The sequence below is a fragment of the Eubalaena glacialis genome, chromosome 6 (assembly GCF_028564815.1).
Source record: "Eubalaena glacialis isolate mEubGla1 chromosome 6, mEubGla1.1.hap2.+ XY, whole genome shotgun sequence".
Taxonomy (NCBI): Eukaryota; Metazoa; Chordata; class Mammalia; order Artiodactyla; family Balaenidae; genus Eubalaena; species Eubalaena glacialis.
In genome coordinates, this window is record NC_083721.1 from 8543918 (window position 1) to 8563392 (window position 19475).

Here is a 19475-nt window from a genome sequence, read left to right on the forward strand (position 1 = left end):
TTTCAGGGAGGTGTTCTTGCCTGAAGTGACCTTTGCTACCCTAGTGCAGGCAGCATGAAGGGTTGTGCTGATTCAGCTAAGATGTGAATGCTAGAAGGTATTCTTGGTAGTCATTTGGTTTTTCTTTTCTTTTTTTAAACAAAGGCTGCATCTTTGATGATTCCAGGATTAACAGCAGAACAAATATATCCAGTGAATGTTGGAGCTGGCAGAGGCCTTAGAGAGCTTCTGGAGCAAATCCCTTCATTTCTCCTCAACTTTTTTTTTTTTTTTTTTAAATATTAGATATATGTCCCCCAAACTCAATGCATTTTTTTTTAAATTTATTTTTATTTATGGCTGTGTTGGGTCTTCATTTCTGTGCGAGGGCTTTCTCCAGCTGCGGCAAGTGGGGGCCACTCTTCATCGCGGTGCGCGGGCCTCTCACCATCGTGGCCTCTCTTGTTGTGGAGCACAGGCTCCAGACGCGCAGGCTCAGTAATTGTGGCTCACGGGCCTAGTTGCTCCGCGGCATGTGGGATCTTCCCAGACCAGGGCTCGAACCCGTGTCCCCTGCATTGGCAGGCAGATTCTCAACCACTGCGCCACCAGGGAAGCCCTCTCCTCAACTTTTTATGAAAAAAAATTAAAACCTAAGAAAGGGTGAAAGAATAGCACACAACCCCCATGTAGCCTTCACCTGGATTCACCACTGGTTAACGTTTTACCACAATTTGATAAAGAGGGTTTGTTTTTTTCAAAAGATGTGTATGCTACTGTCTTTAAGTAAAACACAAAGCACAGAACTTATTGTACGTTATTTATGAGAGTATGAGTCTTCCACATTTTTGTTTCTAGGAGTTGGCAAGAGAGTGGCACTAGTTTCCACTTGGCCCTGGGCTCGTTTTCTTTATTTGAAGTAAAATCAGTAGCCTACTGGTTTGTAATGGTTCTGGATAGCTGGTTGTCACCCTACTGGGCTGTGGGCACATCCCATCTTCACATGGGCCAGCGTGTATAAAATTCTTAGAATATATCTTAAAAGTCCTAAATTTTAGAACATAAAACATCTTAGAGCCACATGCTATGAGGACAACTAGTTGATCTTTTATGCCCAACAAAGGAATTCTACCAACCTTGATCTAGGAAAATTCCACTGATGACCATGTTATGTATATAGGATTTACAATTTTTCTTTCAGTTTTCCAACCCAAGTATTGTGACTTGGAACCTTAGATCTGATTGATTACTTTTATATGAAGGTTAAAAAAAAAAATTTTTTTTTTTTTGGTAAAATAGTGTACAAATGCTGTTGTATTATGTGAATATCTGCCTACCCCATTAAACTGTAATACAAGATCATCTGAAGGCAAGGAACATATGTTGTTAATCTTTGTATCCCTTTTCCAGTATTTTGCCTATAGTAGGCGTTTAGTAAGTGTGTTTTGTTCGAAAACTTAAAAAACATTTTGGCGTTTCCCACTAAAGTATTGTGAAACGCTTCCTCCATTCCTCTGTCTGGGAGACTCGCGGGGCCTCAAGGGACAGGCCAGTAGTAAACAGCCCACCGGGCTTCGACTGGCTGCCCGGTCCAATCTAGCTGTCACCCTTTATCTAGCAGTCACCCATTATCTAGCTGTCACCCTTTATAACGGGGGTTTCGTAAACATCATGTTAAACATTTTAAAAGAATCAGCTGTTGATGTACCCAAGGAAAAGTGACAAGATGGAGCTTCAGAAAAAAGTTGGAATAGTTTTGCAGATCTGCCCTCTCCTTGTAGGACAGGTTAAGGGGACACCTTCGCTTCTCTAGACTACTGGAAAGCTCTCTGCCTTCCCTGAATCCTCCTCGTACTGCCACCTCTCTCTTTGCAGGTAACATGTATATCTTAATTTTGGAATCCTAGAGATGACGTTACAGTTTTAACTGAGCATTTTAGCATTTGGGATGAAGCACTGAATCTTGAATGTTAACGCTGAAAGGGGGATTTGCAGTTTTCTCTTTTTTTTTAATTATTATTTTTAAATTAATTTATTTTTGGCTGCGTTGGGTCTTTGTTGCTTTGCGCGGGCTTTTAGTTGTGGCGAGCGGGGGCTACTCTTCGTTGCAGTGCACGGGCTTCTCATTGCAATGGCTTCTCTTCTTGTGGAGCACGGGCTGTAGGAGCACGGGCTTCAGTAGTTGTGGCTCGTGGGTTCTAGAGCGCAGGCTCTGTAGTTGTGGTGCCCGGGCTTAGCTGCTCCGCGGCATGTGGGATCTTCCTGGACCAGGGCTCAAACCCATGTGCCCTGCATTGACAAATGGATTCTTAACCACTGCGCCACCAGGGAAGTCCCAGTTTTCTCCTTTTTAAAAATGAGGAACAGGCAGGACCTCCCAGCTAGTCGGGAGCAGAGCTGTTGACCAGATTCTGTGCTGGCGTCTCCTGCCCCCACGCTCCAGAGAGGTCAAGGCCAGGCTGCGGATGATGCAGGCACTTAGTTTAGGATGGGTGGGGCCTTCTGAAGACAAAAAGCTGAGCTCTCCAGGCCTGCTGCTCGCTCAGCATGGCGGACGGTCACATCTGTGCGTGCGCATGCGTGCGTGCGTGCGCTTGCGTGCCTGCGTGAGTGTGCGCCAGCCAGGACGTGCCCCCTCAGGGCGAGGCGCACCGGGCTGCCCCGCAAGCGTTCCCACTCGCGCGATGGGCTCACCACCCAGAGCTTTCTTGGCTTTGCAGCCTACGCTCCTCGCTCCGTCAGGAGCCTGTTTGTGTTGGCCTCCGACAAATGGCGGGCGTTTTACACGGGCAGGCTTAATGAAGGCCCTGGAGACTTCTACGGATGTTGAACCCAAACCCACAGGCCCCGTCAGTGTAAGTTAGCGCCTCTCGAGTAGGAGCGGTGGTTGAGCTCCGACCCGGAATGCCTCCCTTTCTTTTAGAGCCGGCCACGGCTGTGCTTTTGGTCTCCGCCCTTGCAGAATAGGTTTCACCTCTAAAATGAGCCCATTTGGCCCAGCGGAGGTGTGATGCCTATAAAACCAGCCTTGTTAGAAATGACTTATTCATTAGGTCTGTTTTACGGGTCCACCCCAGCCTTTTGTGGTCTTCGCTAGTTGGCAGGTAACAAAAAATGCAGTAAATCATGGCTTTTCAAAGACCGAGCCTGAGGGAAACCTTTACATAATAAAAAGGAATACAGTTTAACAGACATTTATTGAGTGCCTACTGTGTCCCAGGCATTGGGGACTGGAAATGACTGACAAGTTCATCTGGGGGGTGGGCGGGGAACCTCCCATTCCTGGGGTTTAGATATCGGATGCCCTTTGTCGTAAATCCTTTGGAGTTGCGGAGTTACCATTCCAAGTTTGGTCTGATCACTATGAAAGATCAGGGTGTGTGGAAGTTCATCTTGTTGCTGGGCACAGGTTGTGCCCCAGGGCAGAGATGTGAGAGGCAGTCACATCAGAGCGGGACCCCCCCCTTCCCCTTGTGTCCTCTCTGAGCAGTTGTGTCGGGCACTGTCCACTTTACCCTGTGCCCTTGTTCTCTGCCCCTTCCCAGGCTCTGGTTACGCTGGCAGGAGGTGAGAGAGGCGGACGAATTTCCTCTCCGCCCTGTCTGCTTACAGCCCCTGTGGGTAGCTCTGTCCTCTTGCCCCTCCAGGCTTGTTGCTGGTCCAGGTGCTTCCCCATCCCTGGTCTTTAATTCTCTTAACTCTGCTCACAGTTCCTTAAGTAGCCCTTCCATTGAACTCTTGAATATGCCATCTCTTTCTGGCTGAAACCGGAGAGAGGTGAACGGTAACTCACTTAAATGATAAAAATCCGCTTATTTGTGAAAAATGTCTTCGTCTGGACTTGCCTAAGTATAACACAGTTGACGGTAGTAGACCCAAGCTTCAGATTTAAGTTTCTCTTACCAAAGTTGAGAAACTTTGCCCACTACCTCTCTTCCTCCACCCCCACCCCAGCTCCGAGCCGCGTGCATCTATTTTATCACTATTTCATAGTTGCATATTACATATTGAGTTTATATCTTTCTTTGTGTTGCCTTAGGCATTTTGATAACAGTAAACAGGCTTTTCCTATGTTGCTTCATTTTGGGTTAGCTCCTCTCGCTGAGGACTGTGGGATAGAAATTAGAGCAAGGATTTGGGACCCAGACAGATTTGGTTTCGTGGGTTCAAATTCCAGCTCTGCAACTTACTGTCTGTGTGGTTTGGGCATCATTAACGCTGTCTTGTTCCGTTTCTTCTTCTGTAGATGGTGATGATAGTGCTGTGGAATTGCTGTGTGAGGGATGGGGTCCTGGTCTAAAGCACGAGTGTTCCACATGGAGTGAGTGTGCAATAAATGGTAGCTTTCATACCGTGGATGTAGCCTAGTGCCTGATGGAAACAGAACTTAAAATCATTTAAAAAGAGACATTGCCAGCTATTTGTCCGTCTAGGTGGAAAGTCACTTGGGGAAAGTCTTGTTGTGAGAAGTCACCTTAGTGGCTTCCCTTGGTGATTCGCAGGTAAGTCAGGGAGGTACCCTGGGAAAAGCGTAGTCAGGCCCCCTGGTCAATGTGCCGGCTGCCCCTCCACTTCCTCTATGTATGCAGGGTGATTTGGCAGGGGGCTAGTGGACTGATTGCAGAGAGGACAGGGAGCCTCTGGGGAGAAAACAGCTTGAGATTTTGAGCCCCTTCTCTCTTTTTAAAGTGGAATTAATTTCATTCACAGTGTTGTGCAACCACACCACTATCTATTTCCAAAACTTTTTCATCACTCCAAACAGAAACTCTATACCCGTTAATCAATAACTTCTCATTCTTTCATCAGCTCCTGGTAACCTCTATTCTACTTTCTGTTTCTGTGGATTTACTTATTCTAGATATTTCACGTAAGTGGAATCATACAATATTTGTCCTTTTGAGTCTGGCTTTTTTCACTTGGCATAATGTTTTCAAGGTTCATTTATGTCATAGCATCTATCAGAACTTTATTTCTTTTTATGCTTGAATAATATTCCATTGTGTATATATACCACATTTTGTTTAACCATTCATCTGTCCGTTCATCTGTCGACTGACATGGGTCATTTCCAGCTCTTGGCTATTGTGAACAATGTTGCTCTGAACATTGGTGTTCAAGTATCTGTTTCTGTTTTCAGCTCTTTTGGGTGTATACCGGGGAATTGCTGGGTTATATGTTAATTCTCTGTTTCACTTTTTTGAGGAACTGCCAAATTGAACCCCTTGTATTTTTGAGAGTCAGCGTCACCAGACTCACTCTGATGAATTAATATGGACCTAACTGGAAAGAAGCATCATCAAGGGCCCCATGGGAGATCTTGCTGGCTTGGTGCGAGACTTGATACCAGGGCCAGCATGGGTGGTCTCAATCCAGATGCCTAGGAGCAGAAGAGGTGGTACACAAGAGTCCAGCTGGAGAGTCTGTCCCCATATAATGAGGGTAGTGTTTCTTGGCCCAGCCAGTTATTGCCATGTGGGAAAGAGTTTCTGTTTCTTCAAAAGAAGCAGGATGTGAAATGTCCTCATTTTTAAGTGTTAGCAACTAGTTCAAAATGGGTGGGCCAAGTACAACATTCCTCTGGGTTCATTTTGGCCCTTGGGTATCTGTCGGTGACAATTGACCTGGATATTTGTGGGGATGGACTGCTTTCAGCAGTGTGTCGTCACTGAAGCTAGAAGCCCCTCTAGGTCCATTCATTCTGGGGTGAGAGTGCTTGGGATCAATGGCTGAGCATATTTGGGGAAGCAGGAAGGCAGGGGCCTTGGGAATCCAAGCTGGGATGCAGTACCATCCGAGGAGGAATCTGGCCAAGTTAGGCAAGGGCTGATCAGACTGCAGTGGGTCCATTGGAACTGAGACAGGAGTGTCTGCATGGGGAGCCAATCAGGACACACTCATATCAGGCCCTGCCTGAGGCTTTGCTCTGCTTGTTTCTGGCACTCAGGATAGAAGTTCACCCTGAAGGTTGCCACGTGAACAATCCCTGCCTTAAATGAGGTCAGGACCAAAAACAGTCCTGCTCTTTCAGGAGCATCATCTTTTGATTGTAAAGATCTGCTGTGCTGTGTGCCTTCATCACTTGTGTGAAGACACTGAGTGAATGTGAAATTGGCTGTGAATATTTTGTTTGTAAAATACCGGTAGTAAGAATTTTTTTTTTTGGTATAAATTTTCATATAAATTCTTCTACTCCTGTTTCCTCTCATATTTAACTGAGAATGAAAACACCCATAAAAAGAGCTTGTATTCTATGTCTTTGTAGATTCATTTTCTGATTTACCCACTTGTGAACTTATAATGTTGCCTAGCAACTTATAATGTTATGACTGAAGCACAACTAATCTGATTATTTACTATGCGGCAAATGTGTCTCTGAGATAGAAAACCTTTAAAAGTTATGATCAATTATTTGGTGTTTCTTGGGAAAAGGAGCACCAAAACACAAACAGCGTTGGTAATAAATATTTTGAATCCATTGCTGAATCAGAGGTATGGCTTTGTTTCACCCATTGAATCTTGTTTAGATGGATAAAATTTAGCACATAAGACAAGTGATGGGGTGGAATGGCTCTAATGTGACTGGGCATAGCATACTGTACATCTCTGTACATCTGCTACACTCCTCGTATGACATGTTAATTAACCACGGAGTAGCCACTTGTGTGTATTTGCACTAAATATAAATTTAAGCATTCATTTCTTCAGAAGTAGGGACACTGGTGTTCTTTTTTGACATTAGTGAATATAGAGTCTCCTGGACTTCAGTCATTGTTTAGTGTTGCACAAGATTGTTGCTATTTGCTTTAAAAAATCAACTTTGGGATGACGTATTCAAGAAAATGCACTTATTTATGTGTAGGGTTTGATAAACATATACGCTGGAGTAACCGTCTTTGCTATCAAGATAGAAACCATTTGCAGAATCCCACAAAATTCTCTTTCTCTGTTTCTCATTCAGTCCTCATCCACTCTCCCACCCCCATGCTCATCCTTGGGCAATCACTGATCTGCTTTCTATCATTATAGATTAGATTGGTCTTTTCTGGAACTTCATCTAAATTGAATCATACAGTACATACTCTTCTGTCTTTTTAAATTTTATTTTATTTATTAAATTAAAAAAATTTTTTTATTTTAATCAGCCTTATGTTTTTGAGATTCATTCATTTTGTTGCCTATATGAGTAGTTAATTCCTTTTTTATTGCCAAGAGTGTTCCATTGTATAGATATGCCATAACTTACCTATTCTCCTGTTAGTGGGCATTGGGTTGTTTGCATTTTTTGGATATTATGAGTAAAGTTTCTACGACCATTCGTGTATAAGTCTTTATTTGGATGTGTGTTTTTGTTTCTCTTGGTTAAATACCTAGGAATAGAATTTCTGGGTCATGTGGCAAGTGTATGTTTAATTTGATAAGAAACTGCCAAACTGTTTTCCAGAATTGTTGTACCATTTTATGTTCCCACCAGTAATGTATGAGAGCTCCAGTTACTTCACATCTTTGCCAACACTAGATATTGTCAGAATTTAGAAATTTGTTTTTCTCTTTCTGGCTTACTTCACTCTGTATGACAGACTCATACAGAGTGAAGTAAGCCAGAAAGAGAAAAACTAATATCGTATATTAACGCATATATGTGGAATCTAGAAACATGGTACAGATAAACCCGTTTGCAAGGCAGAAATAGAGACACAGATGTAAAGAACAAATGTATGGACGTATGGGGGGAAAGCGGGGAGGGGGGTGGGATGAATTGGGAGGTTGGGATTGACATATATACACTAATATGTATAAAATAGATAACTAATAAGAACCTGCTGTGTAAAAAAATAAATTAATTAAATTAAATTAAAAAAAAGAATTAAAAAACTTAACCATTCTAACGGGTGTGTAGCAGTATCTCATTGTGGTTTTAATTTGTATTTCCCTGGTGACAAATGATGTTGAGCACTTTTCGTGTGCTTATTGGCCATCTGATGTTTTCTTTTGGCCAAATCTTCTTGCTGATGTTCTAAGTTGAATTGTTTTCTTATAATTATGTTTTAAGAGTTTTTTTTTTCCTTCATTCTGGATACAAGTCCTTTGTCCGATATGTGTATTAAGAATAGTTTCTCTCAGTTTGTTATCTTTTCATTTTTCTTAACATTAACCCTTGAAGAGCAGCAGTTCTTAGAGTTCTTAATTTTTATAATGTCCAGCTTATCATTTTTTTTAATTTGATGGTTCATACTTCTTTTGTTGTATCTGAGAAGAGATTTACCTATCCTAAGATTAGGAAGTTTTTCTCCTGTATTTTATTTTAGAAGTTTTATGTTTTTACATTTAGGTCTGTGATTCATTTCAAGTTACTTTTGGTATACATGTAAGGGTCAAGGTGTTTTTTTTTTTGCATATATGTGTCCCATTGTTTCAGCACTGTGTATTGAAAAGATGATTCTTTTTCAGGTGAATTACCTTGTTGAAAATCAATTGAACATATATGTGTGGCACTATTTTTGGACTCTATTCTGTTTTTAGAAATATATGTCTGTCTGTAAGGAAATACCATACTGTCTTGATTCCTGCAGCTTTATAATAAATCTTGAAGTCAGATAAGGTAAATCTTCCAACTTTTTTCTTCCCAAAATTGTTTTGGTCATTCTAGGCCTATTCTATATCTATGTAAGTTTTAGAAGTAGCTTGCTAGGATTTTGATTGGAATTGCATCGATTCCATAGACCAGTTTGGAGAAGAGTTGACGTCAATAATATTGAGTGTTCTGATCCATGAACATGGTATATCTCTTCAATTATTTAGGACTTCTTTAATTTTAAATTCAGTAGTGTTTGTAGTTTTCAGTGTACAGTTCTGGCATATACTTTCTTTAATTTATTCCTAAATGTTTCAGATCTATTGATGCCATTGAAAATGGTATTTAAAAAAATTCAGGCTCCAGATATTCATGGCTAGAAATAAACCCAGTTTTTGTATATTGACCTTGTATTTTGCAACCTTGCTAAAAGTACTAGTTCTGGTACTTTTTTGGTGGATTCCTTGGGGTTTTCATGTTGTGTGCAACGTGTCCCAATAGGAAACAAAGGCACATTCACTTTCCTTGAGAATAGCTAGTGTTTCCCTAGTGCTGTGGCTGGTTCAAAGGGGCCAACATTTATGTGACTGTAAAATGTTTTTGGTTCCACCTAAATTGTATTTAATTAGCCTGAAATCTTAGAGAAAGGTAAATACTAAATTCTTGAAGTTCAAATGTTAAAAAAATAACATTAATTAGAAGGTTTTAATGAATTTCATTGGAGCGGAATTTGATAGCAGTTGTTTTATTTTCAAAGGACTGATTTGACTTTAACGATTTCATATTTCTTTTTGATGCTATGTATCCATTTCAAGGCCATCTCTTAGCATTGCCTTTTCTGGGTTTTCCCTCTTGATATACCTATTTATGTTTCTTACTTGTGGGATGTTTTTGGTAAGGAATTTAATATGCATTTATATGATGAGTGCTTATTAAGCATGCAGCATTTGCCAGACTTGGTACTGGGTGCCATGGATACAGTGGGAGCCAGACAGAAACATGCATTTGTTGTCTTTATGGAGCTTACATTCTAGCAAGACAGTGGGACATTGAGTAAATGTATACAAACTATGGAATTACAATTTGAAAAGTGCTATAAAGTCACTAAGTTTATGAAGGAGAGTCCTAACTTAGACTGGGACAGGCTGTGGGTCGGAAAAATCTTCCCTAAAGCAGTGACATTTTTGCATGCTCCGATAGTTGTGTTTATAGAGTTAGGTAGACTTGGGAGTAGGGGGTTGGTAATACTACTTATGCCAGCCCATTTGCCTTGATATATATGCTCCAAACTTTTTTCTTCAATAGCATTTCTACACTGCCTTAGTGGTCGTTGGTAGAGTTAAACCAAGAATCATGAATTAATTCCTTTTCCTTTTATGAGTTAGCAGCTAATTCTGTAGCTCTGAAGTCATCATTGTAACTTAAGTCCATTTGAGAGGACATACCAGGCAGATTTGCATCAAACAGGTAGTAATTTTGATACTTCTTGTGACCAGAATTTTATTCTCCTGTCTTGGGATAATGGGGATGGGCGACGCATCTGTACTCGGTTTTACTTGACTGCTTAAAGTTGCATTTGACTATAGTGAATATAAATATTTAGGAGAATTATAGGTGGTATACAGTTATATTTCTTAATAAGTTCCATGCCTTGTTTTATATCTTTTTAGATTCTCTTTTTTCTGAATAACTTACTTGCCTCTGATTAAGTCCTGAAAGATTATATGAAAGAAGTATTAAAAAAAAAACCACCTCATATACCTTGCTTACATCAATTTTAATTTATTTTGCATATTTGTGCATCTCTAAGTGTTGCTTTCAAAAACAATTTATTAGATGAATGATATATAGATGGCCAGTTGGATAATTTGCTCCATAGGAAATTCCCTGCTTTTTTCCTGTCTGAAAGGTCTACCTGGTGCTAGCTGTTTTTTTTTGGTTTTATCTTGATTTTCATCGACTTTGAATGGGGGATTCACATTGCCTATGCCTGCTGAATAACTGTTTACCTCTCTGCTTGAGTTAATGAAAACTGAAGTTAGTTAAGAAGTGTTTATTGTTCAGATTATTTCCCTCTCTTTTTTTATGATTTAACCTATTCACTGATGTATCTTTAGCCTGTGCAGTGCCCTTGTGAAATCCAGCTGTTCTGGGGAATGTGATGAAGGAAATTCAGATTTGTTCGCTTTATACTTTAAGGGCATTGACTAAAGTTTAAGGAGCAGAGTTGGTTATAACTAATGGCCAGGTTTGAGGTTTGGGGGTGTCTTAGTCAATACAGGCTGCTAAAACAGGATAGCATAGACTGGGCAGCTTATAAACAACAGACATTTATTTGTCATACTTTTGGTGGCTGGAGGTCTGAGATCAATGTGCCAGCATGGTTGTTCTGGTGAGGTAGAACACAAACATCTTTTTGCTATGTCCTCACTTGGTGGAGAGGGTTGCAGACAAACTTCTCTTTGCTATGTCCTCACTTGGTGGAGAGGGTGAGGGATCTCTCTGGGATTACCTTTTTTTTAAAAAAAAAAAATTTATTTATTTATTTATTTATTTTTGGCTGTGTTGCGTCTTCGTTGCTGCACGCGGGCTTTCTCTAGTTGCAGCGAGCGGGGGCTGCTACTCTTTGTTGTGGCGCGTGGGCTTCTCATTGCAGTGGCTTCTCGTTGTGGAGCACAGGCTCTAGGCGCACGGGCTTCAGTAGTTGTGGCTCGCGGGCTCCAGAGCGCAGGCTCAGTAGTTGTGGCACACGGGCTTAGTTGCTCTGCGGCGTGTGGGATCTTCCCGGACCAGGGCTTGAACCCGTGTCCCCTGCATTGGCAGGCGGATTCTTAACCACTGCACCACCAGGGAAGTCCTGGGATTGCTTTTTTAAAGGTACTATCCCATTCATGAGGGCTCCACCCTCATGACCTAATCACACCCAAAGGCCCCACCTCCAAATACCATCACCTTGGGGATTAATTAGAATTTCAACATATGAATATTTTTGGGGTACAAACATTCAGCACATAATAGGGGGTTACTTTTGTAATTTATTCATTTTTATTCTTCCTCCAGTAGAGTGTATATTAAAGAATTAATGATGAACAGGGAATATTCCATTAAAAATTTTTCTTGGTTCTTTGTGCAGAGATGGAAAGTTAGTGCTGTAACTCCTGGTGGCCCACTTCCGCTTGACCTCTTGCAATGACTTTTCTGGTGCTCGTTCAGGCAGGATCACCCCTGTGCCTGTCTCATGCAGCATGTAGCTGTGCATGGCTGCATAAAAGCAGAGAATCATGCCGACTGCTCACTCTGAATTCGGAAGCACTAACCTTAGATGAACCTTGAATGCTTCTGGTTGCACATACGATTTTCCCTGCTTCCTTCATTTTCTCACTCTCCCTTCTCAAACCTCCAGCACCTCCTTCCTCCTTTTCACTCTTGGCTGAGCCTCTTTCTTCCTATTTATAGAGAAAATAGAAGGAATCAGAAGATGATATCACCAGCACCCAGTGCCAGGACTCCCAACTGTGGGTGGCTTTGGAGCAAGGTGGTGGCAGTGTAGATCAGTTCCCAGGGCTGGCTGTGTAGCCAGCAAGGGGTGAGGGAGGGCTGCGATCCAGTGGGGAAGCTGGGCTGGTGTCCCCAGAGGTGATGTGAGTCCTGCCCATCCCAGTGGATAAAGGGCTCTGCTTTCAAGGTCGACCTCTCAGCTTGATCATTAGGACCCACCCCTTACCTGTTTACCTGTTTTCTTTTCTCCATAGTACCACTCACATTGTCATAAAAAAAAAAAAATCATGCCGTTATTTCTCTCGTTTAATAACCAAACAAAACCTGTTTGACCTTATTCCTCCCTGTAGCCACTGTCCCATTCTTCTTTTTCCTTTAAAGGAAATTCCTTGGCAGAGTTTTGTCCTCGGGGTCTACAGTTTCTCTCCCTCCCCGGACAGGCTGTTGGTTACTTCTCAGTCCTCTTTTTACTGCCCTGTCATCCTCTTCTGCCTTCTTGCTGCCTGCAGAAGTGGACTCCAGGACTGCCAGGACACTCTGCGCCAGCACGTGCGTGCGTGTGCGCGCACACACACACACACACACACACACACTTGAAGATTCTTGTGCTGTAATATGTCTCACCCTCTGGGTTTCTTCTGATCACTTCCTTTGAAGCCATTTAACTTGTTCCTCTAACCTCTGTATTTTCTGCAAATTGGAAGTGAGTTTTAAAGTTTCATTAATAGAATTTAGTTAAATGGCATTTCCTCTTTGAAGCTGCTTCTCTTAGGCACGTGGAGCTTTGGGACAGACCCCTGATATTAGCAGAAGGACTCATCTCCTCTTTGGAAGTGCCTGGCATTTGCATGAAGGTGGCCCAGGAGTCCAGATCAGCATTTACTGTGACTGACAGATTTTAATATGTTCTGCGCTGGCCTCTCAGGATGCTGACTCCCCCCAGCCCCTTGATGCTCCACCCCAGGGGGAGGCCCCTGGGGCTTCCAGGGTCCAAGAGGAAGTTGCAGACTCTTGGGAGGGTGGGTAGAGAGCTCTGTACTAGGTTAGATAATATCTCCTGTAGTTCTGCCCTCCCCTCCTTGGACCTGCATTTGGGGCAAAGAGAAAAGCCTCTTTGGGTACCCTGTTACTTTCACTGTTGGTAACCCGTCAGTGGCTGGTGATGGTCAACTTGTCTATGAGAGGAGGTGGAGGTCCTGCAGAGGCTGAGAGCGAATCCTCTAGTATCTTAGTACTTTGTCTTCTGTGACTTTTCACCTAGGTTTTTATTTCCCCAGATGAGATAATGAATTTCCTTGAGGGTGGAAGTATAAAGTTATAAATTTTCTGTAAAATTCATAGAGGACTAGAGAATCACTAATGAACTCTAGAACTGGAGAGGACTTTTGAGAAATTAGGATATAGTTAGTGTAGGATAGAAATGTACTTATTTCCCTGGATCTTGGTTTCTGAATAGTTTATTTTTATAATATAGGTATACTTAGTTACTTATTGTCTATTGTATAATAGTTTATATGTTCAGACTATGTTAATCTAGCTTTTATTGGTCATGAATTAGGACGTTCTTATATTACCAAAATGGCATTTTAAGGAAAAGCTACCATCATCTAACATAATGCCAAATTGCGACCTTTCCATTTCTTTCTTTATGATACAGGAAATCCGGGATCCTCTTATGCTGTGGCTGGGGAAACATGTGGATGCTGAAGGAGTAATAAAATCTAGCAAGCTCTCCCTTAAATTCGTTTCATCCTACACATCTGAAATAGAAATCACCCCATCTGCTATACCTGTGGTGACTGACATAGAGACCTTCTCATCAGAAAATTTTAACTTTGAGATCTACCAACAAAATTTGCAGACAAAGAAACTTGGAAAAGTAATTCTGTTTGCTGAAGTGACACCCACCACAATGAGTCTTCTGGACGGGTAAGTTCTGGCCAGGCTGGCTTCTCTACCTGCTTGGAGGAATCCAGTTATGTTGATCGTTCTCTCTAACCAGTGCTGGGTGAGAGGGATAGAGATTTAGAACGATAACTCTTAATAAAGCACTAGCAAGATGGGAGTACCCTGTCCTAGAGGAGTTAAAATGTAGGAAAAGAAAGTAAAGTTCTTTGGTCAAAGATTTGTGTTTTAAAGAATGGGGGATTTTTGTGCCTTGTGACTCTCTTCCTTTAATCTGGCCTTTCAGAATGTCTTTGGAAAAAAGAACATTATGAAAAAAGATGTTTAACAGGTGGCACGGGTGTTCATGTTACCGCTTTACATTTGTGTTGTTATAATCAGTGTTAAGATGTTATAACCAGTTTAAGATGTTTTGCAGGAGCATTAGGATAGCAAATTTGAAAGACATGTAAGCTGTGTTAAATTAAATAAATTAGAGCTTTGTACTTTGAAAACCTGTTTTGGTATGTTCCTATCCAGTGCATTTTTAAAGCACTCTGTAATCCCATTTGGATGTTCAAAATTTACTCTTATTCCAACTTTTCCTTTTTATTCCTTCTGTTTCATGGACTTTGATTAAAGGTTTAAAAATGGAAAACAGATGAAAGGAATTTTTAAACTCCAAATTAGTCAGTATTAGGTAATACTCTTATGTTGAGATAGATAGTTTAAAAAGTAGGGTTATAGAGGGAATGAATAAGAAAAGCATCTTCCTTCAACATGGGACTAATATTTAAGGAATTTAAGACTTCACCCCCCAGCCCCTCATTCAGTTTCTAGGCACTTTCACCTGTGGGACTGCACAATTAGACAGATACATAATTCAACATATGGAACGTGTGGAAATATTTTGGCTTTTCTTCTTAACAGTAATTTCTGGATTTGCTAGTATGTTGATATAAACTGATGAGATCATTTTAGGATTTCATGACTGTCAAACTCAAAGTCATGGACATGGCAATTTTAGTGTACGTATAGGATGTAGAAAAAGCATTAATATTATGGGGGAATTGGCAGAGTGAGGAGGTGAAGTAAGAAGGGAAATATGAGCAATGGTAATGAACAGTTCTTGTTGCCCGAGTTGTTTTGTGTTGTCATAGGTACTTTTTTTTTTTTTTCAGTGTTCCCATCCTCTCCTGCCTCTACTCCCCTCCCCCTGCCAATCCCTTGAATCCCTGTAGAGAAGAAAACACCTGTATTCGTATGGAGCAATTATTACTTGCTTGTACAAATTCTGTGATAATCTTTTGTTACTGCAGTGAACTGTATTATATCGAAAAGGTGACCCATTATAATCATATTTTCCAAATAAAAGATCAGACACAATATTTAACAAAAGATTTTGGGAGGTGAAATTCAGATGGAAAAACGTTGGCACTTCCAGACCATTTTGGCTGTTTTTGTGGACAACAGTGAAGAATATTTTGTGTTGGGGAAATCTTGAAACTTTGAGATTATTGCTATTGAGTTTGGGCACTGTATTACCAAGAGGGCTGTGAGTGTCTTGCTAGGGTGGGTAGACCGAGGCTCCTGTGTAATCATATGGTTGGGTTTCCTTATACCCTGGTGAGGCTGTGTTTTAGGATGGAAAATAAATGCCGTGTAAATAACAGTTTTATTACCCTTGAATATCTGTAAGTTCATTTTTGATATTGAACTTTTTTTAAAGATGAAAATTCCACCTTAAGCAACTTGGGTCTGTAAAAGTGTGCTTGAGCTCGACAATAGTGGAGTTGGGAAACTTCTGTAGGGTTAAAGGTTGTTATTTTTACAAAAGAGAAACATTTCAGCTTTTCCAAAGAGCATTTAGGAATCTTTGTTTCTTTTCTTGTCTGGTCTCCACAGTGTGGATGGTAAAATGGCTCTGATGATTACTGATGAAGCTCTGCTTCGCACAGAGCAGATGTTGAATAAGCAGTCGTCTTTCACCATGACTTATCATAGATGTCCTCTTCCACTGCACATGTGGGTTCCTTCCTAACACTAAGAGAAAGGTACTCACTGCAGCCTACTGAGTCAGTGAGGCTGGTGAGAGGTTCCTGGGCGGCTGTAGCATTTTTTAGAAGGAACTTGAAGAGGTCACCTGGGTGTCAAAAGCTCCCAAAATTGTCCACAAAGGGGTGATGAGATAGGTAAATGAAACGTATTGCTTATTATTTTCTAAGAGGAAGAGTGAAGACATTTCTACAGCTAACATTATACTTGATCCTACAAATGAGCTACTTTTATGGAAACAGGGTATATTGTTGTGGTTATAACAACAATAATAGTAGCTAACAGGTATTGAAAGCTTTTATGTTCCATACACTGCTTTTATGTACTTTATATGTATTGACTAATTTCATACATCACACCAGTGCGTAGAATGCTAGGTAACACAATTTATTGTATGTGGAATTGTTCCTATTTCTGATAAACACTGACATTTTCAGTTTTCAGAGCTTTTCCCTATAATGATACAGCTTCTAACAGACACGTGGTCTACCTCCCAAGCTACCGAAGGCCAGGCCTCGATTGAATGCTTTGCTGCTGCATGACAGTGTTCATTAGCGGTGAACCTGTGAGACCCATGTCCTTGCCAACTGCCCCTGCCCAGATCCCCTCTGCACTTTTAGGCCTGTTCTTGTGACAAGCACAAGATCTAAGCCCTAGCACATCCCATTCAGGTACCAATTTCTAGGTCAGTTGGGATTAGGTTCAGCTGTGTGAGACAGTGATCCCCCAAATTAAAGTGGCTTAAACAGGATTGAAGTTTTTTCCTGTATATGAGATGGACTGAGATGGACAGCCTAGGGCCGAGTGTGGCTCACAGTGTCCAGGACCCAGTTGAGTTGCTCTGTCACCCTCAGCAAGTGGTCCAAGAGGTGACCCACTCATTTATATTCTCTCTCATTTTAGCCGGTAAGCAGGAGAGGGGACAGTAGCGTGTGCCCCCATTCTTTTTTTTTTTTAATATTTAAAAAAAATTTATTTATTTTTTATTTATTTTTGGCCGCATTGGGTCTTTGTTGCTGCACACGGGCTTTCTCTAGTTCCGGCAAGCAGGGGCTACTCTTTGTTGTGGAGCGCTGGCTTCTCACTGCAGTGACTTCTCTTGTTGTGGAGCACGGGCTCTAGGCACGGGCTTCAGTAGTTGTGGCACCCAGGCTCAGTAGTTGTGGCTCGCGGGCTCTAGAGCGCAGGCTCAGTAGTTGTGGTGCACAGGCTTAGTTGCTCTGCGGCATGTGGGATCTTCCCGGACCAGGGCTCGAACCATGTCCCCTGCATTGGCAGGAGGATTCTTAACCACTTTGCCACCAGGGAAGCCCGCCCCATTCTTTATGGACTCTTTCAGAAGTTGCTCATGATATTTTTGTTTATATCCCAGGGCTAGAACCTAGTCACATGACCATATTAACCTACAAAGAAGGCTAAGAAATAACTGTGGTCTTTATACTTGGCACCCATGAATCCACTGAATATTAGGTTTCTATGACCAAGGAGGAGAGGAGGTAGGTAGTAGAGGACACTTAGAAGTCTTTGAAACAAGCATGTACTTTCTGTTTGTTGGACTTCTAAAAAAATAGCAGGAGGCCTTTAGGTAGCATATACATTATGATGGCCCCAATGCTTGCAAAATTTAAAATCATAGGTGGAAATAATTATTTGACAGGTAACTCTGGTTTTATTTCACTGCTTGTTCAGTGCCATTACAGATATTTTTCTTGTGTTATTATACATCCAGGAGGATTTGGAAATTTTTCTTTTAAAAAATTATTGAAGGATGTATTTTCTTCTTTGACCACAAACCCAGCTTAAACTACTGTGGCACTGAGGTGGCATTGAAAGCTTTCATTTGATCTCTGGATAAGGGAGCGCGCTGGTCTTGAAGCCATGAACCACCACTACCATCACCTCCTGCCCCACCCTGTGAATTTTAAAGCTATGTTAGTGGTTCTGTGGAGGAGAAAGAGCTCTGGGGAGGAGGAGGAGTGGCGGAGGGAAGTATGGGAGTTGCTTGCCGATTACGTCGGGGTACTGTGGACTCCCCCTCCAAAAATAAAAAGCAAAAACCATGTGAATGAGTGATGTTTCCCCGATAGTCTGACTTGGCTGTGCCACCCTGGTTGGGGTCTGGTTGGAAGAGGTAGTTTTACCCTGTATCCCGCATCCCAGTCCTTTTTTCTGACACATATTTCTGACCATGAAATGCATTTTCTACTCTATTGTCAGGGTAACACCTTTTGGATGAAATGCTGGTTTTGATTGACTTAGGTGGTCTTTCTTTTTTTTTTCCTCCTGTGCTATTTCCTGGTAGGTTTCCCGGTGACCAGTTAGCTCAGCTGGTTGGGTAGAGACCCAGGGTTATGGGTTTAGTACTCTGTCTGGACCAGTGAACTTTACTGTGTTCCATGGTCAGTCCTATAGCTACAGACCTAGGAAGCCATTTGAAGCTGTGAGCTGTTGGTGGTGGGGCCTTCCAGACAAGGGGGTATGGATGGGCCACTGCTCATCCCTCGTCACTGCTGGACAAGCACCTCCAGGTGCCCACTCTGCCCTGGTTTGGTCAGGAGTGCTGCACATCTTGTTGAATCTCCTGATAAGCGATGATTGACCCTCAGCTGTAGGGAAAGCGGGAAGGGGGAAAGCTAGACCTTGGAGCACTGGGTTTAGGGTAACTGAGTCATTGTGACAGTTGTGGAATCGTCTCTTATTTGACTGATAGTATCTTTTTTGATGACTTGCACCAAGCCTCTGTCGGGTATCGAAACGACTTATGTGTGAAGCCACAGTGTGTGGTGAGCCAGATGAACACAAACTTGTTTATACTGATTCCCTTTGCATACTTGTACATCCCGACTAAACTGGCCACAGATGGGCTATTTTTTATTTGTAAAGAGTAACTTAGATTCCTTTATTACGTAAGTTTATCTTCTAACCGTTGTTTCAAGTCTTTTGATTTTTCAGGCTTAAGTTTGCCTTCATCATACATGGAATAAGCATGTACGGAGTGCCTGCCGTACGCCAGGCACTGTGTTAGGCACTGGAGAGAGAACGATGGGGAGCGTACTGTCCTTGCCTCACAGTGCGTTGGAAGATGCAGATCCCAGTGCACAGTGAGTTCATACAGATCTGTGCACCCTTGGTCTGAGCCTGGGAGTTCGGGCAGAAAGAGAGAAGTAGGCGCAGCAGAGAACATGATGCTGGGAGAGAAGTAGACTGATCAGTGAAGTTTTTGGAGCAGTTACTGTGTCAGGCATTGTCCCTAATGCCTAAAGCTCACAGTCTGGTAGGGAAATGCCAGAACTTAAGACTTTATCACCAGCTATCTGTGTAACCTTGACAGTCTCACCCTCCTGGGCCTTGCTTTCCTTAACTGTGAGATCTGGGCACTAGACGCACCCCAGGTCCTTTGATCAAATGATCCTGGAGTCAGAATCCTATACCCCGCCAAGCCTTTCTGGCTCTCAGTAACCTCCAGTGCCTTTAGCGGGCTGAA

The 19475-nt window shown here is 42.0% G+C and overlaps 1 protein-coding gene across 1 annotated transcript in view; it reads left to right on the top strand.

Moving 5' to 3' along the window:
* HLCS (holocarboxylase synthetase) overlaps window positions 1-19475 on the top strand; it is a 191338-nt gene that overhangs the window by 40130 nt on the left and 131733 nt on the right. Inside the window, exon 6 of the mRNA XM_061193943.1 lies at window positions 13710-13981. Coding sequence (XP_061049926.1) covers window positions 13710-13981 — 272 coding nt within the window. The remainder of the gene's footprint in view (window positions 1-13709; window positions 13982-19475) is intronic.